This window comes from Elephas maximus, chromosome 6, assembly GCF_024166365.1.
Source record: "Elephas maximus indicus isolate mEleMax1 chromosome 6, mEleMax1 primary haplotype, whole genome shotgun sequence".
Taxonomy (NCBI): Eukaryota; Metazoa; Chordata; class Mammalia; order Proboscidea; family Elephantidae; genus Elephas; species Elephas maximus.
Window position 1 is genome coordinate 134,505,871 of NC_064824.1, and position 27,214 is coordinate 134,533,084.

Genomic DNA, 27,214 nt, shown 5'->3' on the forward strand with positions numbered 1-27,214 from the left:
TGACACCAGCAGGTTGTCAGAGTGTTGATGTTTTGTTAATGTCAAACCGGGTAGCAAGGAGTTGATCAAATTCTGAATTCATGGAAGTGTTGATATGAAAAAGAAAACTCTTTAAACAGACATGCCGGCCAGCCAATGAATTATCTATTTCTTTTCAGTTGTTCAGTGTGTGAGTGGGGAGCTAGCTGAGTGTGCCTTATTGTTAAAACCTCCAAGTCCTCAGAGAAAAGGAGAACAACTTACCATGTCCTCGAGCTGCAGAGATGGGAGCAGACGGCCAGTGGGATCTGAGGGTGTGGGGCGTTTGAATGGAGAGCTGCAAAGGCCTGGACTGAAAGGGGCAGGAGAGGCCCCCCACAGCCCCTCTCGCCAGTAGAGAACCCCAAGGGGTTGTTGATGTATGGCCCCATTGAGCAATTGTCACCCCTATGGCACTGCTGTCTCTTCTGTTCCTCCTTCCCTAAATGATTGATTCTTCTCCTCTGTGGCCCTTTCCATTGGTCACAGGGCTGTCCTGGCTAACCCGCTGCTGAACTTGGCCAGCATGCCCGCTGTGGCTTTAGCAGATGTGCCTGCTCTCTGAGGCTAATATAAGGTTTTATAGTCTTGTTGGTGCCCCCACCCAGCTGCCTTGGGCAGCGGTGTATTTACCTAAATGATCGATTTCTCTCAACTCTCCCAAGCCCTAGTCCAGAATGCTTAGAAAGTCAGTGTCCTAGCGAACCCCCCCACCGTGGCCAGCTTTGAAGATCTGCCTGACCCAACCTTGATCCTGGTGTTGAAGCATGCCTCAGAAGAAGTCACACCAGTCAAGCTCCTTTTCCTTTCCTGCTACCCCAAGCACTTATTGGTCTTTGTCCGGTCAGCTTGTATTGAGCACCAGCTGTATGACAGGGATGAAAAGATGAGAGGGGTCTAGGTCCTGCCGTGTAACAAACCACTGCAATGCACTGGAGTACCTGTGGTTACAGAGTACCCCCAGGCAAGGAAGTGCTATACAGGAGAAAGGAAGTGTGTCTGCCTGGGTTGATGGTAGGAGAGGAGGTTCTGTAAGGCCCAGGAAGGCCTCATGATGCAATTGATGGTTGAGCAATGTTTTAAGATTTGAGAAGAAAATTTCTAGGTGGAGAGGCATTCCAGGAGAGGCCACAGTGTGTAGACTGACAGGGACTCAAGAAAAAGCATAGAACAATATGTACTTGGAAATTCCCGGGGTATAAAGAGCAGGGGGAACTAACAGATGAGGTTACCAAAGTAGGCCTGGAGTGGCAGGCTTAGGAGCTTGGACCTGATCTTGAGGGCAGATAGGAAAGTGATATGGTCTCCGTTGACTGAGGTGAAAATCACCTTGCGCCTGTGGGTTGAAGGATAGTGAGGTCAGAGGTGGGAAAACTATAATCAGTACCAGAGCCCTTTGAGTCTTTATGGCCCCTTGAGGCTTTGAGTAATGACCCCAAAGCAGACTGAGGTCTTTGCTTACAGTATCTTAGGAGTGCTTACCAATGTTGTAATGTCTGACTGGACCCCAGAAGAACTAGGGCAAAAGATATCTTTAGCCTCATACCAAAATGGACATCCTGAACAAGGATTTTACCAATACTCCAAATTGCAGCCCCTCCCAATTGTCACAGCCTATATCACACGACAAGGAGTTGTTGTTGTTCTTAGGTGCCGTCGAGTCGCTTCCGACTCATAGTGACCCTGTGCACAACAGAATGAAACACTGCCTGGTCCTGCGCCTTCCTTACAGTCGTTGTTATGCTTGACCCCATTGTTGCAGACACTGTGTCAGTCCACCTCGTTGAGGGTCTTCCTCTTTTCCGCTGACCCTGTACTTTGCCAAGCATGATGTCCTTCTCCAGCGACTGATCCCTCCTGACAACATGTCCAAAGTATGTGAGATGCAGTCTCGCCATCCTTGCTTCTAAGGAGCGTTCTGGTTGTACTTCTTCCGAGACAGATTTATTCATTCTTCCAGCAGTCCATGGTATATTCAATATTCTTCACCAACACCATGATTCAAAGGCATCAGTTCTCCTTCAGTCTTCCTTGTTCATTGTCCAGCTTTCACATGCATATGATGCGATTGAAAATACATGGCTTGGGTCAGGCACACCTTAGTCTTCAGGGTGACATCTTTGCTCTTCAACAGTTCAAAGAGATCCTTTGCAACTCAGCAGACGTAGATTGGACTGGACAATGGGTTGGAGAGAGATGCTGATGAAGAGTGAGCTACTTGCATCAGGTGGACACTTGAGACTGTGTTGGCATGTCCTGTCTGGAGGGGAGATGGGAGGGTAGAGGGGTTTAAAAACTGGCAAAATGATCACAAAAGGAGAGACCGGAAGGAGGGAGCAGGCTGACTCATTGGGGGAGAGTAAATGGGAGTATGTAGTAAGGTGTATATGAGTTTATATGTGAGAGATTGACTTGATTTGTAAACTTTCACTTAAAGCACAATAAAAATTATTAAAAAAAAAAATAAGAGTTACAAAATAAAAAAAAAAAAAGGTCCTTTGCAGCAGATTTGCCCAATGCAGTGCGTCTTTTGATTCCTTGACTGCTGCTTCCGTGGCTGTTGATTGTGGATCTAAGTAAAATGAAATCTGTGACAACTTCAATCTTTTCTCCGTTTATCATGATGTTGCTCATTGGTCCAGTTGTGAGGATTTTTGTTTTCTTTATTTTGAGGTGTAATCCATACTGAAGGCTGTGGTCTTTGATCTTCATTAGTAAGTGCTTCAGGTCCTCTTCACTTTCAGCAAGCAAGGTTGTGTCATCTGCATAACGCAGGTTGTTAATGAGTCTTCCTCTAGTCCTGATGCCCCGTTCTCCTTAATATAGTCCAGCTTCTCGGATTATTTGCTCAGCATACAGACTGAATAGGTATGGTGAAAGAATACAACCCTGATGCACACCTTTCCTGACTTTAAACCAATCAGTATCCCCTTGTTCTGTCCGACCAACTGCCTCTTGATCTATGTAAAGGTTCCTCATGAGCACAATTAAGTGTTCTGGAATTCCCATTCTTCACAATGTTATCCATAATTTGTTACGATCCACACAGTCAAATGCCTTTGCCTAGTCAATAAAACACAAGTAAACATCCTTCTGGTATTCTCCACTTTCAGCCAGGGTCCATCTGACATCAGCAATGATATCCCTGGTTCCACATCTTCTTCTGAAACTGGTCTGAATTTCTGGCAGTTCCCTGTCGATATACTTCTCCAGCCGCTTTTGAATGACCTTCAGCAAAATTTTACTTGCGTGTGATATTAACGATACTGTTCTATAATTTCCACATTCGGTTGGATCACCTTTCTTGGGAATAGGCATAAATATGGATCTCTTCCAGTCAGTTGGCCAGGAAGCTGTCTTCCATATTTCTCGGCATAGATGGGTGAGCACCTCCAGTGCTGCATCTGTTTGTTGAAACATCTCAATTGATATTCCATCAATTCCTGGAGCCTTGTTTTTCACCAATGCCTTCAGAGCAGCTTGGACTTCTTCCTTCAGTACCATCGGTTCCTGATCATATGCTGCCTCTTGAAATGGTTGAACATCGACTAATTCTTTTTGGTATAATGACTCTGTGTATTCCTTCCATCTTCTTTTGATGCTTCCTGCATCGTTTAATATTTTCCCCATGGAATCCTTCACTATTGCAACTCAAGGCTTGAATTTTTTCTTCAGTTCTTTCAGCTTGAAAGACACTTGAGCATGTTCTTCCCTTTTGGTTGTCCACCTCCAGCACATGTCATTATAATACTTTATTTTGTCTTCTCGAGCTACCCTTTGAAATCTTCTGTTCATTTCTTTTACTTCATCAGTTCTTCCTTTTGCTTTAGCTGGTCGACATTCAAGAGCAAGTTTCAGAGTCTCCTCCAACATCCATCTTTTTGTTGTTGTTGTTGTTTCCTGTCTTTTCAATGAACTCTTGCTTTCTTCACGTATGATGTCCTTGATGTCATTCCACAACTCGTCTGGTCTTTGGTCACCAGCGTTCAATGCATCAAATCTACTCTTAAGATGGTCTCTAAATTCAGGTGGATATTTGCAGCTGTTTCTTCTCATTTTGAGTCATGCCACATCAGCAAATGAAGGTCCCAAAAGCTTTACTCCATCCACGTCATTAGGGTTGACTCTACTTTGAGGAGGCAGCTCTTCCCCAGTCATGTTTTGAGTGCCTTCCAACCTGGGGAGCTCATCTTCCAGCACTATATCAGACAATGTTCCGCTGCAATTCATAAGATTTTTACTGGCTAATACTTTTCAGAAGTAGACTGCCGAGTCCTTCTTCCTAGCCTGTCTTAGTCTGGAAGCTCAGCTGAAACCTGTCCTCCATGGGTGACCCTGCTGGTATCTGAATACTGGTAGCATAGCTTCCAGCATCACAGCAACACATAAGCCCCCACAGTACGACAAACTGACAGACACATGGGGGCAACAAGAAGTAGGGAGAGGCAAAGGGCAGGCAAACGGGAGGAGTTAGCTTCCCACTGTTATCGTTGCTGTCTCCTCAGAGGTGAGGTCATAGACACCTCTGCCAGCATCTCCTGGCCACCTCTGACCCTTGGCTTCTGAACAAAAAGAGTGCAGGCTTTACCAGACACCCCTGGGCCCTACTGAAGGTGTGTAGGCCCTCCCTCCTGAGCAGGACAGGCTAACTTTCAAAATTACCTGAATTCACCTCATCGACTGTTGGGCAAGTGAAGGCACTGTGTCCTAACATAAATGGGGTTGCAGGTTACCACTGGGCAGAATTTAGAAAATCAGAACATGTAGATGTTTAGAGAATAATGAGAAGGAAATCTTACCCAGAATAACTTTGAGCCCAGAACTCTGCCACTTAAAACTGGACCCACTGGTTTAGGAGGCTTTTAAAGTCTATCCCAAGAGAGAGATTTATCCATACTCAAACAGTGGCAGATGGAAAGGGAAAGACTGATCTGAGAGAGATCTAGAATGTAAGGTCTGCTCGGTGATTGGATGCGACAGCGAGAAGGAGGAGTCATGAAATAATGTGCAGCAGTGGTTTGTGGGAGGTGTGTGTGTGTATGTGTTGGGTGTTGTTTCTGTATTCTGGGGAGTTTTGAGGGATTTTTGTTGTTTTTGTTTCTTTGCTTATTTAACTGGGAATAGGGTGCTACTCTTTACAGAGATAGGAAATATAGACATAGGAGCAGGTGTTGAGGGGGAGTGCTAAATTTTGTCATCTATATGCAGAGCTTGAAGTGTCCGTGGGGCGTCCAGACCAAGGTGTCCAGAGGTAGCATGATAGAAGGGCCTGGAGTTACAAGGAGAGGCAGGGCTAGAAGTGCAGACATGGACTGTTCGGAGGGTGTGCAGTGAGGGGAAAAGAGGGCAAAGGATAGAACATGAGGAGAACCAGCAGTTAAGGACCCGGCCAAGGAAAAGAGCCCAGGAAGCTCCAACACAGAGCAGTCCAGAGTGCCCACTAGTTCTGTATTGCAGCAAAATCGATACACCTATAAGTGCACGATATTTTCCCTTACATATACTCAGATGTGTGCCCAGAAAAAGGACAAGGGTTCTATACCAACTTCTTAACATTATTTATTCTAATGGATGGGGCCTTAAAATTTCTGCATTTTCATGTTTTGGCTTGATGTCACCTAAATCTTCTATAATTAACAGGTAATTTTTGTAATTAAAAAATGGTATATTAGGTTGGCAAGTAAAAGGAAGGTGAGAATAAAGATAGGCAATGTAAACTGTTTTGAGAAACTTACAAGAGAAGTGGAGGGAAGTTTCAGGGAGAGGAGGAAGGTCTAGACTGAGGAAGGTGATGTTGTTTAATGTTGTTGAGGTTGGGAGCCTCTGATCTTGTGTTTATCGTCTAAGGGGAAAGATCAAGGTCAGCGGAACAAGTGGATAACTGAGACGACCTTGGCAGTGATAGGTGTTGGTGGATCAGAAACACCGAGTAGGGCCAGGCTTTGGACAGGACGGATATCATTGTGAGGTAGCAGGGGACTGAGGCACACGTGTGAAGTTAGGGATACAGTACGGAGACACTGGGCATATCTCCTGCAAAAGGCTTCTTTAAATTTTTAAAAAGCAAAGGTGTCACTTTGAGGACTAAAGTGTGCCTGACCATGACATTTTCAGTCACTTCATATGCATGTGAAAGCTGGACAAAAATAAGACCAAAGAAGAGTTGATGCCTTTGGATTGTGGTATTGACAAAGAATATTGACTATACCGTGAACTGCCAGAAGAACAAACAAATCTGTCTTAGAAGAACAGCCAGAATATTCCTTATAAGCAGGGATGACAAGACTTTGTCTCACATACTTTGGACATGTTATCAGGAAGAACCAGTCCCTGGAGAAGGAGATCATACTTGGTAAAGTAGAGGGTCAATGAAAGAGAGGAAAACCCTCAACAAGGTGGCTTGACAACTATGGGCTCAAACAGCAACAATTGTGAGGACAGCCCAGGACCACGTACTATTTCATTCTGTTGTACATAGAGTCGCTATGAGTCTCAGTGGCACCTAACAACGACAAGGGAAACACTGGCTGAAGAAAAGAGTTGGGGGGGGAGGAGTTGAGTCTGATGATCGCAGTTTCTTCCGTGAAGAAGAGTTGAGGTTTTCTGCTGAAAAAAGGGAGAAGGCAGTTGGGCTGGAGATTTGAGGACAGTAATGAAGTTTCAGAATAGCTTCTGAAGGGCTTGGGGAAAGGAACTAACCAAAGACAAGCAATACTTCCTGAGGTAACGGCTAAGACTGGTTCAGTGACCCACCTCCACATGGCCCCGCTGATGGTCTCCATTGCTGCTCAGCTATGAACTACAGAACTGGAAAAGGCAGATTGTAAGGTCAATCATGGGATTTATGGAATTGGACAAGGAAAATGAGGGAGTTTGCGAACTTGGAAAGAATTATCCGTGTGGCCTGTGCTGGGTAATGAAGCCAATGAGGCTATCATGTAGGATTTAATCATAGAAAATTAATAGAGAGGTGCTCAGGTTTGTCATGCATAAACTTGCTTAGTTTATATCAAGGTAGTCATGGTAAGGGATGCAAGTTAAGACCTCACGACATTCATTTAGAACTGGGAATCAAAATTAACGATTACAATGTTAATTCACTGGTTACAGTCCAGATCTTTAGATGTCAGGCTTTTACCTGGAACAGGAAGTCTCGGGAAGAAGGCTTAACCACAGGCCCAAACTCAGCAGAGGTCCCTCCTAGATAGGGTCCAAGGCCGGCAGCTGTAGACAGAATCTCGGTTCCACCTCTGCCTTCTCTCAATGAATGTGCAGAAATTTAGGGTTTATATGTGAATTTCTCACCTTGGCTCCACATGGCAAGGACCAGTGTGACATCAAAGAGTAGCATTATTATGTCTTTTCTCCAGGGTTAGAGAGTAGCCGGATGATGCATATTCCCTTCAAGGGCAGAGATTAGGAAGGTTGTTTAGATTCATGTTTTCTTGTGTCACAGCATGCTGGGTCAACGTGAACTTAAAGGTTGTTTACATTCTTTACATACTTCGCATGCTTCTGTGTTTCCATGTCTAACTAAGTTCAAAACTTTTCTAAATAACTTTCTTATGACTTAGAGGTTTCTAATGAATTATAGTTAATGTTAGAGAGCCTCATAGAGGTAAACATAATTCTATATATTATGAGTGCTTATTCATACGTATGTTGAAAACAGAGTAGTGACTTATACCGTATGGGATTTGAGATCATTATAGAAACGTACAGAATAGAGGGCAAGACAGGACAGGACGGGGAAAACGTGAGGGCCCAGAGAGGACATTCACATCTACGCAGTGCTCGTGGCAGCTGGGAGTTCCTCAGCTCCGGGCAGGCCTTTCTTCTCTTTTCTCAGTTAGCCTTTGTGTTCTGCACCCTGGCTCAGAGTCTCTCCAGGTGCCATGGGAGAGCTCACGTAGCACATGTGTGTGCGTGGGCTGCTGAGGCCCTGCCCAGCCAGGTCTCCTGCTGAAATAACAGCACTTGGGTTTGAGGAAGCAGCTTATCAGAGTGGCTGCGGGCCTCTCCAGGCCCGCCCACGGTGGGGCCCTGCTGTGCTGCAGGACTGCAGGAGAGCACGTTCTCATTGACCCCAGCAGAAACCAGGCGGGGTTTAGGGGAGGCCCTTCTCTGAAAGACAGAGAAATAGCCATCTATTTACAAATAGATAGACATTAAAATGTTTTATCTGAATTCCATCTGAATTCTGCCTCAAGATCTGGTGAAAGCTTAGTAAAAGGAATGCCGTTTAAAAATTAAATATATTTGTACTACTTGAAGTGTTAATGTTTAGCTTCTTCATGAGTACTTTTGTTTTTTAGCATCTGACCATTGTAGTGTACATATTAAAATGTAGTCTTCTGTACAAGATATAGTATACCAAGCAGTTCTTATAACCTGGACAGCCACTGAGTGGGCCGGCCAATGATTTTTAGGAGGGAGTAGCCAAAATGGTCTATGGTATACTTAAAAATATTAGCTGCCTGTAAAATTTATATTTAAAGAGGTTTAAGTAGAAGTTTACCATGCTCTGTCATAAAGTGTTTCATGTGACAAAGTAAACCTGTAAACAGAGGCAAGAACAGGTGGTTTATTTCCTGGGTGAAAGTCATTCATTTGCAAACCAGAAGTACCCACTATGTGTCAGGTGTCAGATAGCAAGACAGGAACAAGATCCAGTGCTTGTTCCTGAGAATTCCATGACCTAGTGGAAGGGAGAGACACATAAAGAAGCGCCTGAGATCTAGTGTGGTGCATGCGAAAAAGGGTTATGAAGGATCACGGAGGACAGGGTAAGTGACTGGCCATGTAGGACTGCCTCATGTCTGTTTTGAAAGCATGGGGAGGCCTACAAAACGTAGCACATACTCTGCCTGGAGGGATCTGGGTTAGCCCTGTAGAGATGGCGATGAGCTGAATCTTAAAGGACATGCAAAAGTTTGCCAGATGCAAAAAGTCCAGAAAGAGGGAACGATGTGTGCAAAAGCTGTAACCATGAGCAGATGGTGAGCGGAGGTGTACATCAAGAGGGCGGTGTGGAGGGCAGACCTGGGCATAAGGCCAAAGGGAAAGTCGAGCAGGTAACTAAAGGCCCTTGTATCCTGTGGCCTGTGAGCTAACTTCTACTGAGCATCCTCAGTGTGGTTTTACCAACAGGAAAACCAACACTCAGAGTCAGACTAACTTGGCCAAATTGTACAGGAAGTGGTGGACCCAGGATTAGACCCCAAGTCTATCTGACTTCAAAGCCTGTGCTTTTTCCTGAATCATGCTGCCAATGAGTCTGGACTCTGTTCAATTGGTTAATGGTCTTTAGATTTTTTTTTTTTTTTTAAGTGGTGAAGGCCTTTTTGCAAATAAACTCTTACTCAAAATCTGAATATATAAAAACAGATTAGGTTTTATTTCATTAACACAAATTTAATCTCATATTTAAATGTGTAACACTTACGAAATCAGTTAGTGGAAGCATGACTTTTTTTTAATGAACTCTTTATTTTGGAATAATTTTAGATTTACAGAAAAGTTGCACGGGTAGTGCAGAACGGTCCATTTATCCCACACCCAGTTTCCCCCATTGTTAACAGTCTACATTACCATGGTCCATTAATTAAAACTAAGAAACCTATCTTGGTACATTGTGTTATCTAAGCTCCAGATTTTATTTGGATTGCACCAGTTTTTCCGCTAATGTCCTCTTTCAGTTCCAGGGTCCAACCCAGGCTACTACATTGCATTTAGTTGCAATGATTTTCTTTTGACAAACACTAAAACATAAAAGTCAGGAATTCTGTTACTTTATCAAATGCTCAGCTTTTTAAGATACTGCCTTGAACACTTAGAAGTACTAACTGTCTGTAAAAGTATTAAGCCCTGGACTGATCCCACTGCAACAAGCATGCTGGCTGACTAGCCTGCCACCAAAATACGGTGGGTATAATTATCTGATGATGCGGCCCAGAGAAGAATCCAAGCATGCACAGCCAACAAACTTGACTTAGTCCAAAGGTTAAAATTATGTGAACTCTGTAATTCAGTCTTGAGACAGTAAGGTATTGAAACTTTCTCCCATTTTGTACAATATGTATATTCAGGTAGATATGAAGATGTATTATTTTCTAACACACTTGACATACACAAGAAAATGTTAAATATTTAGGTCACATTTTGATACACCACTAAATAAGTGAACAGGGAAAAAAAATACAAAAGTAGTTGTCTTATAAAAAGCTGTTTCCAAAAGTTTTCACATGGTCATTGTATTTCACATAGGTGTAAGAAAATAACAGCATCCTTCAGAGCAGTGACAAATAATGCCATAGAATTATCTGTTATTTCTTGCTGGTGTGGGTCATGAGTTCTAGAATTTACTTTTCCAAACCAAAGATCATTTGCTGTACTAAAACAGGGTGCAAGTACAGACACTTCACACAGAATAAGAAACCACTGGGGTTGGTTGTGTTTTTGCTGATAAAAAGCTTAATTACTAAATTTACTTCAAATATAACATAGGTGCCCCTCTTATCTGTTACTTCTCAATTAGTTAACACAGGGTCACCGTGTTATCCACACCTGATGCTGCAAATTGAGTAGGTCCACAGTAAAAGTGTTAAATAAATGGATGTTAATGCTGGTGTTTTTCGCTTGGGAGGTAGGTGGGTGGTAATGCCATTAATCAGATAAAAAATGGGAGAAGGAACAGATTTAAAGGTAGGAGGAAGAGAGTTTGAAGTATCTTCAAGAGATGCGAGGAGAGAGACTCATTTCATCTTTCAGATTTTAGAGAAAACAAGTAATATTCTGAGACAGCCAAAAGTCATCATTTGAAAATAAATCGAAGAGAATTTTTTTTTTTTTTAATTAAAAAGAGTGTGCCACTGAATAAATTACTATAGGCCATAAAGATCAGTAAAGGGACGAGATAATTTAGGGTTAAAGAAACTGCAAAATGGATGACTAGTTGACCATGGTATTCTAGGAACCCCGAATTTGTGAACATTGTAGTTTCTTTGCTGTAGTGATATTTTATTAGAGTATTCTGTTAATGTTCCAACATGTAATTTGATAAATGGTGGGATGTTCAATTATGAAAGCACTGATTTGGCAACTCTTAGTTTTACTTTGATAAAATCCGGTCATGAGTTTACATTCAACCCTTGGGTTCTTAAGTATAAAGTTCAACTGGAATAGTTATATCCAAAAGTACAAATTGTTGGAGTCCAGAACTTAGTTTTAGTACACAGTGAAATGTGGTTGTTTTTCATTGCTGTAATGTATTTGTTACCTTCTGTTACCAGCTCTTCTCCTCTTTCCAACTCACCTTTCCATTTGACTATAGAGGCTCATGGGAAAATATAAGAAAAAAAAAAGTCTTTGTGCAGAGTCTTCATGGAAAAGAGCAGCCTCCATTTTCAGCTTATTCTGAAAGCTCAAGCTGGTCACCAAAATTCTGCCCTCTGGGCTGCTTCTAAGCCTCTGGCCAGCTCCTTCGAGTTGGAGAAAGGTGCTCACGGGACTGTGCTCTGTTTGCAGGTGGTTCCCATGCTCCCCAGGCTGTTGTGTGAGGAGCTGTGCAGCCTCAATCCCATGACTGACAAGCTGACCTTCTCTGTAATCTGGACACTGACTCCAGAGGGCAAGGTAACAACTTACAATCATTCCATTCCATGAGTAGCTATTAAGCACTGACTGTGCCTGGCAGTGTGCGGGAATCCCATGGTGGTAGGATGAGGGAGGTATGGGGTACCCAACATAGAGAAGAACATGTAACAGCGTCTGCCTCTAAGAACTGTTGGTCTCACTTAGAAGACAAGACTTACCCTAAGCAGTTAGAAACCAGTTGTTTCTTATATGTTATCAGGTGAAGGAAGAAACTGTGTGTGTAACCAAGAGTAACATGAGGGAGGCTTGGTGGAAGAGATAGGGCTTAAGCGAAGGTGAATGTGGATTGGCAAGGGCTGTTTGAAGGAGGACTATTTGGGAAAAGGGTGGAGAGCATAGGTAGGTGGGGTAGAATCAAACTACAGGGACTCTCAAATGCCAGTCACAAATAATAGGTGTAAGGGTTCCTCTGAATTGTCATGAGAAAGGTGACATTTTAGAAAGAGAAATGTTGTATCATTGTACAGGAAGGCCTGGCAATTCGAAGATGAATTAGCCAAGTAATGCCTTAATCAAGGCACACGGTGATGAAACTAGGCTAAGAACAGAGAGGAGAAGAATGTCAGTGAACGTTTTTCAGCTTCCTAGATATAGGGAATAAATATGATGCATGAAAAATGACTCCAAGAAAACTTAAGCCCCTACCACAAAACAGAAACGACTCTAAACATCAAAAGCAGGGTAATGATTAAGTAAACTGTGGTACCTACTCAATGGAATGTTATGTAATTACTAAAACTGTTTACAAAGACCACGTAAGAACATGGGAAATGTTTATACTGTAATATTAAATGAAAATTTTAAAAGATACTTAATTATAAAGCGGTTCCAAATAAAGGTGGAGGATTGAATACCCACATTTACTTTCATTCCCTCCCAAAACCTCACTAAAACAACAGTAAAGAGATTTTTTTAAAGGCACAAACCCACAAGGACAAAGAGAATGGGAGAGGAGACAACAGCAACAAAATTTTGGAAGCTGGGAAGCAGATGGATGAGTGGTAACTGACTTAGCAGCCCTGAGAAAGATGGATCCTGAGCCAACGAAAGAAACAGCCAAGAAACAACCCAATTTACACAGCAAAACCCTAAAAGAAATTCAGAAATGGATACCACCAGGCAACTCTGAAAGTTGGGGGAGGGGCAGGTGAAGCTGAGGCTAACAACAGTACTGGTTGAAAGCTTATTTAAGAAGATTGCCCCTCTCCTAACCCAGCGGAAGACCAGAAATTCCTTCTCTGGACTCCAAACATAGTAGATGGTAAAGTAAGATTGAGTGAATGTTTACATATTGAATATTAAGATTCCCAGCTTGCTTTTCCCAGTCAACCCTAGAATTCTGGTTGCCAGGCCTAACTATTGAGATAGGAAATGGGAAATCTCTGAAGAGTCTGAGTAGTGAAGAATAAAGACTTAAATAACCTCAAAGATTTCCCAGTCAGCAGCCCAATTGTATCTCCCTCCAGTATAACTTACAGACAATAAGCTTCACCTACATAATCAGAGCTTTTTAGTATTTCACTAAATATCAGTTTTTTAGCATTTTACTTTTGTGTATGAGGAGACAACCAAGAAGATGGCTACTAATATGAAACAGAAAGACCAGAGGAAACAGAAAAAAAGCAACTAGGATCAGACAGACTATACAGGAGAAAGAAAACTATCGTTTATATCTACAGAGAAATTTTTAAAGGGGGTGTCTTAGTTATCTAGTGCTGCTGTAACAGAAATACCACAAGTAGACGCCCTCAACAAACAGAAGGTTATTCTCTTACAGTCTAGTACACTAGAAGTCCGAATTCAGGGCATCAACTCCAGGAGAAGGCTTTCTCTCTCTGTTGGCTCTGGAGGATGGTCCTTGTCATCAATGTTCCCCTGGTCTAGAAGCTTCTTTACACAGGAACCCTGGGTCCAAAGGATGTGCTCTGCTCTGGGCACTGCTTTCTTGGTGGTATGAGTTCCCCCTATCTCTCTTTTATATCTCAAGAGAGGTTGACTTAAGACAGAACATAATCTTGTAGATTGAGTCCTGCCTCATTAACATAACTCCCACTAATCCCACACTAATCCCTCTACCATTAACGTCATAGAGGTAGGATTTACAACACATAGGAAAATCACATCAAATGACAAAATGGTGGACAATCACACAATACTGGGAATCATGGACTAGCCAAGTTGACTCATATTTTGGGGGGATACAATTCAATCTATGACGGCGGGTAGGGAGAGAGGGGGAAAAGAATATGTATGTCACAAGGTATAGATGCTTTAAAAAAGAAACACTGAAAGAACAAAAAAGAGCTCTTGGAAAATTAAAAACATGATAGAAGGAATGAAGAAAACTCAAGATTCTGATTAGAAGATAAAGTTGAAGAATTGTCCCCAAAAGAGATAGAAAAGATAAGAAAATTAAAAGACCAGTCCAGGCTATCCAATGACTGTTCAATGGGCATTCCAGAAATAGAGAACAAAGAAGGCAGAGAGGAAGACATGATCAACAAAATAATTCAAGAAAACATCCCATTACTGGAGGATATGACTTTCCAGAAAGAGGATATGAGTTTTCCAGAAAGAATCCACTATGCAGCACAGTGGTGGAGACACATCAGTGTAAAATTACAGAACACTGGGGACAAAGAGAAGATTCCATAGGCTTCTAAAAAGCCAATAGATCAAAATTGAAAATAAATTCAGACTCTGTGCTACAACCCTGGAAGCTAGATGATAGCAAAGCAAAGTTTTCTAATTTCTAAAAGACTGATTCCATGCTAAAACTCTATACCCAGCTAAGCTGTTAGTCAAATGTGATAGAAAAAGACATCTTCTGTCATGCAAGGTCTCAAAAAATTTACCTCTCATACACCCTTTCTCAGGAAGCTACCAGAGGGTGTGCTTCACCAAAATGAGGGAGTAAATCAAGAAAGAGGAAGATATGGAATCCAGAAAACAAATGAACCAATGCAAGAGACAAGTGGAAGAAGTCATCTAGGACACTTTTCCTGTAAAAGGCCAGATAGTAAATATTTCCAGCTTTATAAGCCATAACGGTTTCTGTTGCAACTTGTCAACTCTGCCATCGTGTGCAAAAGCAGTCATAGACAATATATAAATGTATCAAAACAAGTCACACACATTACATTTGGTTTTTACCGCTCTTAAGTATCTGATAAAAGGTTCTTAAGAGCAAAGAAGCAAACATCTGAAATACAAAAAAGGAGATTTTAGAGACAGTATGCCAGCAATCATATTTTGGTGGGGGTAGGAGCAGGCATGAAGGGAAAAAATGAATGGTAAGAGACCAGAAGGAAATAAAACAAAATGCCAATAGTGGTTGTAGTTGGGTAGTGAGACTGTGAGTAATTTTTCCTACTTTTTTATGTTTTCTAATGTTCTATGAAAACATGTATTACTTTTATATTTTTATAAATGCTTGTTTTTTGTAAAAGTTTAACTAAATAGAAAATAAGTGCCCATAGAAGAAAACTGAGTCAACAGAAAAGAACTTTGCATCTGAATTATTCCTGCCAGGGTGAGACCCAAGAAATAAAAAGCTGCCTGATCTAATGAGCTGCTTTTATGAGGGTCATAAAAGAAGCTCTAGAAAGAGGCAAACTCTGAAAACTCAATTGGCCTTTAGGGTTTCTGTTGGAACAGTGTGTGATGACCAACCCTTCTGGCATGAGGGGCTGGAGAGCAGGTGTGAAGTAGGCACAGCGCCCAGGAGGGAATGAATGCTGGGCCTCTAGTACAAACCAAGCCAAATAGGAAGTTCAAGGTTTTGGATGGGGGACAGAGTCGGTCAAGACCCACTAACTACACTTCTTGTACTGTGCCTATCTAAGTACCCAAGTACCAGTTCTCTACCCAGACTAAGACCAGCTGGGAGGTAGACCTGGTTAGTTAGTCCTGGGATGTGATGACATCTTACCCATACTCAGGATGCATGAGATAAGAGGTCGGATTCCAGAATTTCTGCTTGTTCAAGACACTAGCAGGAAAAGCCTGAGTTAAGTGTGGGAGGTGGGGTGGGTTGGGATAAAATTTGGAATCAGATGGAAGGGTCAGGGAGCCAGCCAGGGGAGGAGAGGGAAGGTCAGTAAGAACCTAAATGAATTAACCGGAAGGATCTGAAGTCTGCGTGACCAAAGCCTCAGCCATTTGCTCAGGCCGTACTTCATATTTGCTTCGCACAGCAGTCAGAGAAAACCTTCTGGATCATAAACTAAGTCTTGCCTCTCCACTATGAAAACTCTCCAGTCTCATTCAGAAGAAAATCTAAAAGGTCTTTAGAATGGAGATTTTTTTCTGTTCTTTTTTCCTATCTTCTCAGCTGGAAATGTATGAGTCTTCTTGGGACTAGACTGCCTTCTCATCTCCTGGAGCATCTTTTCTCACATGTGAGAAGCTAGCTTTCATTGTATAACTGAGCTGTCTGCCTGCTCTCTGCCCCCTTTCTGCTGTGGTTCAGCCTCCTCCCCCAGCTTCCCTAAAAGCCGCCTGATCTAAGGAGCTTTTAGAATGACGTAGATTGAGTTCAAATTTTCCTACCTACCATCATCTACCATCCTTCAAGTTTCTGCCCATATCTCGTAACTCTATGGAAACCTTTCCCATCCCTGCCTAGCTAACACAGCCCATTTTGAGAACTGGACAGGGGAAGAGAAATGTTATATGTGCGAGTCCAGGCTGGCTTTCTTCTGCTGGGCCTTCAGCGCCATGTAGGAATCCTCTTATTTATTGCTAATACAGCTTTTTCAAACTTTACCCTTGGGCTTTGTTGTGGGTTGAATTGTGTTCCCCAAAAATATGTGTTGTCAGACTTAGCCTCTATGCCTGTGTTTATAATCCCATTTGGGAATGGGCTACCTTTGTTATGTTAATGAGGCAAGATTAGTGTAGGATGTATCTTGAGTCAGTCTCTTTTGAAATAAAAGAGATTGAATGAGCAAGCTAGCAAACAGAGATGGAGGAAGACTGATGCCAAGCCACATGAAGATCACACAGGAGCAGAAGCTCAGAAGACACAAGGACCTTCCTCCAGAGCTGACAGAGAGAGAAAGCCTTCCCCTAGAGCTGGCACCCTGAATTAAACTGTAAGAAAATAAATTTCGGTTTGTTAAAGCCACCCACGTGTAGTCTTTCTGTTATGGCAACACTAGATAACTAAGATAGGCTTTGACCTTCAACTTTTTCTTTCACTCCTCTTTCCTTCAAGACCCAGCATTTCCCCAGATGACTTTCACCTGTCCTTCTTGGAAACCAGAGGGGCCAGTCAGCTTGATCCACGTCAATATTCCTCCTACCCTTTCCCATCCTTTCTCCTCCATGGGGTAAAACATGCTCCTGTTCGAGAGATCTTTTAATGGCCTGCGTATCCACCAAGCCACTCAGACATCTCTAGCCTGCTCTACGTCTACCTTTAGGGTGTCTGTAATCCATCCTCTTTCCCTGCCCCAGTTCAAGTTCTCCCCATCTTCCCCTGGGACTGTTGGGGTTGACTGTGCATGGCCTCTGCTTTCTATTGCCCCAATGGTGTCAGATGTCTTTCTAAAAGCTGGTCTGGACCTGTCACTCTGTTACTCAATGTCCTTGGGCAACATCTCATGATTATCCACAAAAGTGTGTTCTCCAAAGTGTGACACGCAAAGAGTTCTACCAACTCAGCACCCAATATGTGACCATCCGCTGCCCTCTTAGCACCCCACATCCTCTTGCCACTGAAGTATATGTTTGGCCTAATATGAAGTTATCACTCTCCTGAGGTTTTGCGTATGCTTCTCCCTCTTCCCCTCATTTCTACCGGCAAGACTTCTATTCATCTGTCAAGATCCAGCTAAAATGCCACTCATTTAGTAACTATTCATTGGGTGTTTGCTATATTCAGATACTATACCAGCTATGAAGATATAGGAATTCAATATGCACCAGAATAGAAAAATAGTTCTCTCCTGATAGTGGATTCATAGGAGATTTTTCTTCTTCCTCTCCCTGCCTGTATTTTTTTAAGTTTTCCATAATGATTGTATAATACCATTGTAATACGAAGCGGGTAAAAATTAATTTGAGATATTGGAGTATATTTGTAGGCTGAGTGGGGAGGTGAAAAGAAAATGAGATGTTGAAGATGAGGAAAGAAGGGCCACATTTTTGGAGCCAGGTCATGGTAGTGGTGGGAGGGCTCTAGACCCCAAGCCCAGGTGGGGGATTAGCTCCCAAAAGGAGGAGGACCACCAACTCTCCCAAGGTGGGAGAAGGGAGAGAAGATGGGAGTCCCTGCTGAAGTCCAGGGAGGGAGCAGGGTGGCCTACCTGAATAGGTGCTCAGACATGAGTGTCCTCTACTGATTGTTCCAGTCAGAATCCGTTTTTCCTGTCTCCCTACCCCTCAGCACCTGTCATTTTCAGCCACGTGGGCACAGGTCAGTTGTCCTACTGGATTTTAAAGTCTTGATAAGCAAGGCCTGTTCCTAATTTTTTTATCCTCCCTCTTCCGCCCACAACACAGCTCCATGTACCCGGAAAATGCTCAAAAATGATTTCATGAAGTAAGCTGGATATATGTTTTCATTATTCTTTGCTTATTTAGTCTGCCTAAGGGTCACTGGTTTTAATTAGAGTGTTGTTCCCTTTGGTAAGGCACTTTCATCTACAGCAGCCTTTCAGCTCCTGTAAGCCACTAGACCTGGAGTTAGAGGCGGGCCTTACAGGGGCTCAGGGCAGGAAAGGTGCCCTGCCTGCCCCCACAGCGTACCACTCCCTCCCCAACAGCCCTTTTACAGAGCTTCCCCCCCGCCACCCCCACTTCTGCTGGCATCTCAGCCACCTGCCCGCTGCGGGAATCCTGTGAGACTTGGAAAGCAAACTGGTGAGCTCTTCCTGGGCCGTTCTGCTGTCTGAATGGAATTCACGGAGTCAAGGCTCTTAAATAGGATTGTGTCACTCGGGGCTTCCGCTAATGCTAAAGAAACATGGCGTTTGGGTTTTGTGTTTCCTTCTTGGACACTGTAGTGAAAATCTTGCCCAAACAGCCCCCAGTGAGAAACAATAGCTTCAAAGGCTGATCCTTAGAGTAGTGGAAAACTTCCCAGAATCCCCATCCGTAGTCGTTACCAGAGGCGGAGCCAAATTGTTTTATTTCAGTGCTGGGAGGAGAGCAGCCTCTGGAAGACCTCTGCTGTGCCCTTGTGGCCTTTGGGTCCCAGTTTCCTAATGAAGGCACCAGACCATTAGCTGGCTGACCCAAGGTCACTTCAAGGTAACAGCAGAACTAAATCATGAGCATAGATTTTGCTGTGAATCTTTGGGATTAAAAATAAGAATTCAAAGTAACATTGTTTCTAAGAAATAAACAAAACAAAAAGATACTTATCATTTATAAGTCTGTCATGCAAGGAGCTAAAAATTATTTTTAATTGGCTTTTATCCTGCCTTTCGATTTTATCACTAGTGGATTTGATTTAAATCTAAGGAAGGATTTAAGCCTTGAAACAACATGACAGGTGGCTGTGCTGAATACCTTTAAAAAGGGTGGGCCTATATATTGTGAGACGCTTTAGACGGGCCTTCTTGGAGGGCGGTGCCTGACTTCACCTCACTGGCCTTAGGAGTCTGTCAATTGGGGTTTTATGGGCCTGAGCCCTGGTGGTATAGTGGTTAAGAGCTTGGCTGCTAACCAAAAGGCCGGCAGTTCAAATCCACCAGCCGCTCCTTGGAAACCCCATGGGGCATCTCTCCTCTGTCCTGTAGGGTCACTGTGAGTCAGAATTGACTGAATGGCAGTGCATTTGGTTTGGGTTTGGGCCTACTGACTCCAGTCCTCAGAGGCTTCCTCCCATGCTTTCCTTACACCCTTTCCTTTCTTCCTCCCCTCCTCCTACCTCCAAATTCTTCCCACACCCCTTAGGCCCCACAGCTTGTCCACCAAGACAGACAGTCCACAAGACAGACAGTCACCAAGGTGAGTGGAAGCCTTTAAGACTTGCCCAGCCTCACCCTACCTCATGCACTGTCCTGTGGTGGCCCTTTTCAAGGAAGGACTGCTGGGGAGTGGAATCCTTGTTTCCCAACCACATCCAGGGCCCTCAGGCTCCTTCCACATTTCCTAGGTTTGGTGTACAAGGCAAACGCTTCAGGAAGTTTCCTTGCTTCCTTCCTCTTAGGTTTAGAAGTTTAGACAGCTGTCTCGAGGTCAAGAGGGGAAGGTGCCAGGTTACAGCTTGGATGGCAGCGCCTAGGCTCAGTGCAGGTGACCTGGCTCAGAGGTCCCATAGCTCAGTCTACTCAGCTGGGCTCTTTTCTATGCAAATTAATCTCTAAGAAAATTCTCTAACACAGAAATAAACCGACTTAGAAACTAAAGCAGGCCAGCAAACATGCAGACTTCTGCCGCCCTGCTTCTCCTCAGTGCCCTGGCAGGGATCGCTTCCCTGGGGAGACCCAGGCAGCTCAGAGTCTATCCACGTGGCCTTGCCCTCCCCAAACAGAAAAACCAGTTGCTGCAAAATCGGTCCCGACTCATGGTGACCCCACGTGTGTCAAAGTAGAACTGTACTCCAGAGGGTTTCTCATGGCTGACCTGGGGGGGGTAAGTCACAAGGGCTTTCTTCTGAGGTGCCTCCGGGTCGACTCCAACCCCCAACCTTTTGGTGAGCAGCAGAGTGGAATGTGTTAGCCATTTGTACCACCCAGGGACTCCGCCCAAACAGAGGAGAGGGCCAATTCTAAGGTCGGAAACGTCTGGGTGTAAATGTGCTTTCCTCTCGTTATTTACTCCTTAATCTCACCGTGATTTTCTCTGTTGTTTTTAAAGAAGCCTGCATCTCACTCAACCTCATTGGGCTAAAAAAAAAAAAAAAATTTTTTTTTTTTCTCCATTGGGCTAGCGTCCAGAAATTCCTGGGTACCTTCAGCGCCCCGGTTGCACCCCCAGCCACCCAGCGCCTCTGCCCTCTGCAGTTCCTGGGGCCTTCCTGGGAGCTCCGTTGTCACTGGCCCTTTCCTAACGAGTTGGCCTCTACTGCAGAGATGCCATCATCTGCCCGTAGCTTTCTGCAAGCCCCTCCTCTTTCTGCCCAGTTCCTTCTCAGGCACTTCTTCTTGCCACAGTTTGATTTCTGTCCCCACTATGCCAACCCCCCAAAGAAGATTGCCTTCCATTCATAGCTGTGAGAAGTAGCCAGATCTCCCCACAACTGCCCCAGGCAACCTGGTTTTGTTCCAATCAGGAAAACGTTCCTTTCTTCCCGATGAGTGTTTTGGACTAAATATTTTACATACGGAAACCCGAGCTGTAGCTGAAGTGACTTGGCATCTCATTACTGAAGAGTACAAATTAGCCCCATTAGCAGTTTTTTGAACCAGAGATTTCTTAATGAGGCACAGACATTTTTTAGAACGCACATTTTCAAATACACTTGAGCAGAACTGAGCAGTTTTCCAAGGCTTGTGGTTTCCTCCCAACTTTGCATCTGTAAATAGAGAAAGTTGGTATGGATTTGAGGTACACTTGGTTTCCTTTACTTCATCATCTACCTGGGCCTGTTGTGTGACCTTCAGCTGAAACGTGGTACAAATAATACCAGTTTTTGAGTCTCCGTCTTTAGACGTGGAACTAGTCCAGGCTGCCACTTACGAGTTCGTGTGACTTTTGACGGCCTGTTTTCTCAACCGTAAAATGGGCTTAGTAATGCACCCCTCGCAGATTTGTTAATGGAAATTTCGAAAAGGAAGTGTTGTACATAGGGTTGCTATGAGTTGGAACCAACCCGACAGCACCTAACAACAGCAGCAGCAGGTGTGGAAATATTCTGTGAACTGGAAAGGATCCCATGGCAGTAAGCTGCCATTACTATTTACAGAGTCTTATTTGGTACCAGAAAGTAAGTCTTGAGGTATGATGCCTTAGTTTACATTATTTGCTCCTCTTAACCAGGAGTTTTTCCAGCAATATGCCTTCAGTCGGTGCTGGCAGTGTCTTCACCCCAACATTGTCAACAATGGTCTCCTAGAGTGTGTGGCCACAGACTGGGAGAGGCCTTGCCTGTGGTGGGGCAGAGGAGGGAGAAAGGACGTGGTCTTCCTGAAGGCTTTGTTATGCATCGCCTCATGGCTCTTAGTTTTCCCATGAAAAAACCTCTGTCCTTTTGTCTTCTGCCACTGGCGCTGGTTATGGACTGGGCATTGATGTGGATACAGTTTCCAAAATGGCAATTGATGAAGTGTTCATCCAGAGAGACCTTCCTTTCATACCCTGAGGCTGGCTGCACCCGGGACCCCCTCCATTTGGATCTGCAATTTCCTGCTGCTGTTCTCTGTGTAAGGCTGCGGTAGGCATCCTGTCTTCTCTGCTGGCCTTCTCTAGAAGATGGTTTCCAGCCCAGTTTTCCTACCTCAGAAATTTTGTAGTCCATTTTTCAGGTAGAATTCCCAGAACCTCCTGTGAGAGCAGGAGAGGCTCTGCTGCCGAGGCCCCTATGGCTGGGCCGGGAAGTTCTCCACAGCCCCTGAAAGCTTCTACCTCAGCCCTCGTGTTTAAAAAGAAGGGTGGGACAGATTTCCTGGAATGCAGGCATTAAGGGAAGGGGGCTCAAGTAAGGTGAAAGAGCCACAGGAAACTTATCATCAGCTCTGGAACCTCAAATCTGGCGGTGCTGTGAAGAAGAGACAGCTACCATTGACTGAGAGGAAACAAATTAAAGGAGCACAAGTGCCCACTAGGGAGAAAGTGGCTCAAACTGGCTACGACGGTGTGGCCAGTGTGTCAGAGACAGCACAGCTAACATGTCTGATGTGGCGCGGGCAGCTCGTCTGACGTGGCGCGGGCAGCATGTGCTGGTAGGCAGCTTTGGTGGATAAGGGGTGGGAGTCTTCTCATCCTGAAGGTAGAGGCAATAAGAGTTAAGAACTCCTCTGGGTTAAAAATGGCCCCTGGTCAGGGCCCAGCGCTTCAAGCAGAGGGTTCTGAGGAAACAACGAAGATCTGTTTAGAGCCAGGGTACGTGGGCTTGTCTAGGAAACACGTGGAACTTACTGCAAAATGTGTGTGTGTAAATGTTGCAGGAGAGAGGGCACAGAACTTTCATTAAATTTTTAAAGAGGTTCTTGACCCACTGGTTTATGAGATAGCAAACGCGCGTCATGTGGTCCGAGCTTTCCTGCCCTGTGCATAGGGTTACCCTGATAAGAGCACCCTCCTCAAGGAAAGTAAGCCCCAGAAGCCAGGCCTCCTGTGACCTGGATGCCCGAGGAGAGCTGCTAGCCTACTTGCAAAGAGTGTGAAAGAGAGGAAACAGAAATGAACACTTCCCTAAGCACTAAAGACCGACTGTCAGACAGAATGTGGACACACAGAACGAGGACCGCCTGGGTTTGGAATGAAATGGAGAAAAGGAAACAAGCTAAATCTCCAGGGGAAACTTTGTGACCACAAGAATGACTAGGTCACGGCCCTGTCATTCTAGAGGAGGTTGGAGAGACTCCGTTAGTGGGGAGTTTTCAGGAAATGTGGGTGGGAGAGAAGGACCAGTGTGGGCTGACCCTGAGAGGTGCTCTCCCAGAGACCTGTGCACGGTGCTTCCCTACCCAGGACTCTTGTACGAGACATGGCTCTCACGTTTTGCTTGCATTCAGCTCACACGCAGATGCTTCCTGAGAGCCAAACTCAGGGTCCGCTTGCCACAGCCCAAGAGTCGTGAGCACGTTATTTGAATCACTTGTGTTTTTGAATAGTCATGGTTCTTGGAATAATCTGGAAAGTATAGTTTCAGGATTTTTTTTTTTTTTTTTAGAAAAGTTAAAGTCTGATATTATTACAGACCCAGGACAAGTCTTTGTAGCAAGGCTGTTTGCAGTGAATAAGTACAATGTGAGTAGTTGCAGCCATCCTCTTCCTATGCCTCACTGCTGCCATTGGAAGAGGATTAATTCTGCCTTTGGATGGAGATGACCAGAGGGGCCTCCAAGGTAGAAGCTGTGTGACATGGGAGCCTGGCAGGGTGGCTAGCTCCTCTGGTCTGGGTGCTGTCCTCTCTCCTGGGGAGCACGAGGACCCTCCAGAGGGTCTCTTTGGGGAAGCATTGGTTTGGAGGCTGGTGAAATGGAACCAAGGGGCGCATTCCCAAGCTCAGACTGGGTGATACTACACGCATCTCCTGAGCCCTCCGCCACTCGGCATCTCTGGCTTTTCCTTGTCAACAACTCATGTCCCACGGCATTTACCTCAGAGCTTTTCCACTTCTGTCGTCTCCTAGCCCCACCCAGCCTCCTTGCCCTTGGCCTTATACTTGAGGTCATCTGATAGGTGTGAGCTTAGCTTCCCCTTTCCCTCAGCTCCCCTCAGCATCAAGGGTGGCACCTGCCATCCATCACTGGCCCTTCTTTCCTGCCTCCTTCCCACTCCCCTCCCTTCCCACTCCCCTCCTTTCTGGTTGTGCGCCTCCACCTGGCCCTTTGTTGTCTTGCATCTTCACTTTGCCTTCTGCACTGGCTTCCCCCTCACTCCGCAGACACAACCCAGTCTTCCATCCTGCTTACTGAACAACTCCCCTGCCCTGCCATCCTTCTGGACGGGAACCCAGAGCATCCACACTTGGGCACATCATGAATGCCAGAAAATATTGCTGTTTGAGTGGCCTGTGGGGTGTGCCCAAGGCAGATGGAAGCTTTGCTGAGGGCAAGGGACCGGTACCATAGCAACTCTGTGATCCATCACCGCACATAGTCTGGGGAAACCCACCTTAAATCTTCCCAATTTTCACCACAAAAATAACCTTCCTAAAACTCACCAGTAACCAGATGCTAAGTGCAAGGACCTTTCTTCGTTTTCATCCTTCTTGACATCCAAGTAGCGTTTGATCCGCTCTCATGGTCAAATAGCTCGGACTCTGGGACTGGAGTGCTTGAGTTCAATTTCTGGCTTGTATGTCACCGCCTAGCTGTGTAACCTTGGGTAGTTAATCTCTCAGTGCCTTGGTTTCCTTATTGGAAAAATGAAATCATAAAATCCCCACCTCCCAGGGTTATTGTGAGAATTGTCATTGATACATGGAAAGTTGTGTGGACATCCTGTCTCAGAGGAAGTACCATTGTTGCTTGTAAGCTCCTTGAAGTTCTTCTCTCCTGCTTTTCCTGACACTGGGTGCTCCTGGCTTTTCTCCCACCTCTCTGAGCTCTCTTGTTTTTGTTTGTTTCCATTCTCTGGCTTCTCTTTTTTCTCCCTAAAATGAAGGTGCTGTGAAAGAATGCAGTCCCGCAGTCTTAGGTGCCCGTTCTTCCTTGGACTCCTCTAGTTGACAGTGCCCCGGGCCTGCATCCCCGATGGCCTGCTCCTGTCCCATCCTGGACCTCTTCCCAGCACCTCACATGCAGGATTTCCAAAAAATATTTCAGCGTTTATTTTTGTTTTAAAAGTAATAAATGCTCATGATAGAAAATACAGAAAAACAAAAAGGTTAAAATACAAACCAGTAGTAATCCCACCATTCAGAGAGTTGCCATATCTCCTTAGACACCAGTGGTTCTCAACCAGGGCTGAGTTCCCCACCACCCCCCGCCCCTAGAGGACATTTGGCAGTGTCCAGAGACATTTTTTGGTGCCCTCATCTGTGGAGAGGAAGGCTCCGACATCTGGTGGGTAGAGTCCTGGGATGCTGCTAAACATCCTACAGTGCACTGGACAAGCCCACAACAGAGTTATTCAGCCCAAAATGGCCAATAATGCTGAGGTTGAGAAACCCTGTTCTGGGCCTTTGCCTCTGCATGTATGCCCCAAATAGAACAAGCTGGAGTTGGTTTTCTCTTTGTGCCCCATCCTGCTTCTCCACCTATGTAGTCTGTTTCTACCACCTCTTCCCTCTCCGCTACCCCACATCAGATCCGTCACGAAGCCCACAGCTTCCCCGTCTGCCACGGCTTTGGCACCTGCCTCTTCTTCTCACCCAAGTTTTGACACAGATGACCATCCACCCAAACTGATGAGAAGTACCCCACGGGCTACACATCAGGTCCCCTGCTGGCCTTGCTTATTCCCTGGGTACTCAGCGACCTTCCAGGGTCCTCCACTGCCCCTCAAATTAAGGCCATGTCACTCTCCAGAAGCCTTCCAATCCTGCCCCATCAGCTTTCCAGCCGAGGATCCCTCTAGCCATGACCTCTGCCTTGGCTCACAATGTCCTCTTCCTAAAATGCTTTGTCCCCAGTCTCCCTGGTGCAAGCCATCCACATTCTTCAAGTCCCAGCCCTAATGCCACGTCTTACTTTCCTCACTTCCTCCTCTACCCTTGGGTTCTCCTCTCCGTGGACCCAGCTCACCCTCTCCTCCCCCACCCCACCCCCATGTGGAAGGCCTTGTGAGCACAGGAGTCTCAGCCCACCGAGGGCAGCAGCTTCCTTTGGATTCATCTGTGTGCCTAGCCAAAACCTGACACCTTTCCAAGCCCAAAGTCAGTGCTCAGTAAATCTTGTTGTTGTTGAGAATATACACCGCAAAACATACACCAGTTCAGCAGTTTCTACACGTACAATTTAGTGACGTGGGTTACATTCTTCAATTTGAGCAACCATTCTCACCCTCCTTTTCTGAGTTGTTCCTTCCTCATTAACATAAACTCACTTTCGGCTAAGGTTCCCAGCTAATCTTTCAGGTTGCTGCGGTCACTATGATTCCATATAGATAGCTCCTAAAAGAGCATAATGTTCAAGACAGACATTTTTTACTAGTTAAGCTAAACTATTGTTTGCTTTCAAGAAGATAGAAGGCGATTTTTTTGTGTGTGCTGTAAGTGAAGATTTACAAATCAAGTCAGTCTCTCATAGAAAAATTTATACACACCTTGCTATATACTCCTAATTGCTCTTCCCCTAATGAAATAGCACGTTCCTTCTTTTTTCCCTCCACTCTCTGTCTTTGTGTCCATTCAGCCAACTTCTGACCCCCTCTACCCTCCCATTTCCCCTCCAAACAGGAGATGCTGACATAGTCTCATGTGTCTTCTTGATGCAAGAAGCTCACTCTTCACCAGCATCATTTCCTATCCCATAGTCCAGTCCAACCCCGGACTGAAGAGTTGACTTTGGGAATGGTTCCTGTCTTGGGCTAACAGAAAGTCTGGGGACCATGACCACCGGGGTCCTTTTAGTCTCAGCCAGGCCATTAAGTCTGGTCTTTTTACGAAAATTTAAAGTCTGCGTCCCACTGCTCTCCTGCTCCCTCAGGAGTTCTCTGTTGTGTTCCCTGTCAGAGCAGTCATTGGTTATAGCCAGGCACCATCTAGTTCTCCTGGTCTCAGGCTGATGTAATCTCTGGTTTATGTGGCTCTTTCTGTCTCTTAGCTTGTAATTACCTTGTGTCTTTGGTGTTCTTCATTCCCCTTTGCTCCAGGTTGGTTGAGACCAATTGATGCGTCTTAGATGGCCGCTTGCTAGTGTTGAAGAACCCAGACGCCACTCTCCAAAGTGGGATGCAGAATGTTATCTTAATAGATTTTATTATGCCAGTTGACTTAGATGTCTCCTGAAACGGTGGTCCCCAAACCCCTGCCCCT

At 44.8% G+C, this 27,214-nt stretch overlaps 1 protein-coding gene across 2 annotated transcripts in view; it reads left to right on the plus strand.

The window, feature by feature from the left end:
- The window catches only part of DIS3L2 (DIS3 like 3'-5' exoribonuclease 2), a 386,635-nt gene that overhangs the window by 283,333 nt on the left and 76,088 nt on the right, over positions 1 to 27,214 (plus strand). For both annotated transcript variants that reach the window (XM_049888455.1, XM_049888454.1), the window contains exon 12: positions 11,545 to 11,652. In XM_049888455.1, the coding sequence (XP_049744412.1) occupies positions 11,545 to 11,652 (108 nt within the window). The remainder of the gene's footprint in view (positions 1 to 11,544; positions 11,653 to 27,214) is intronic.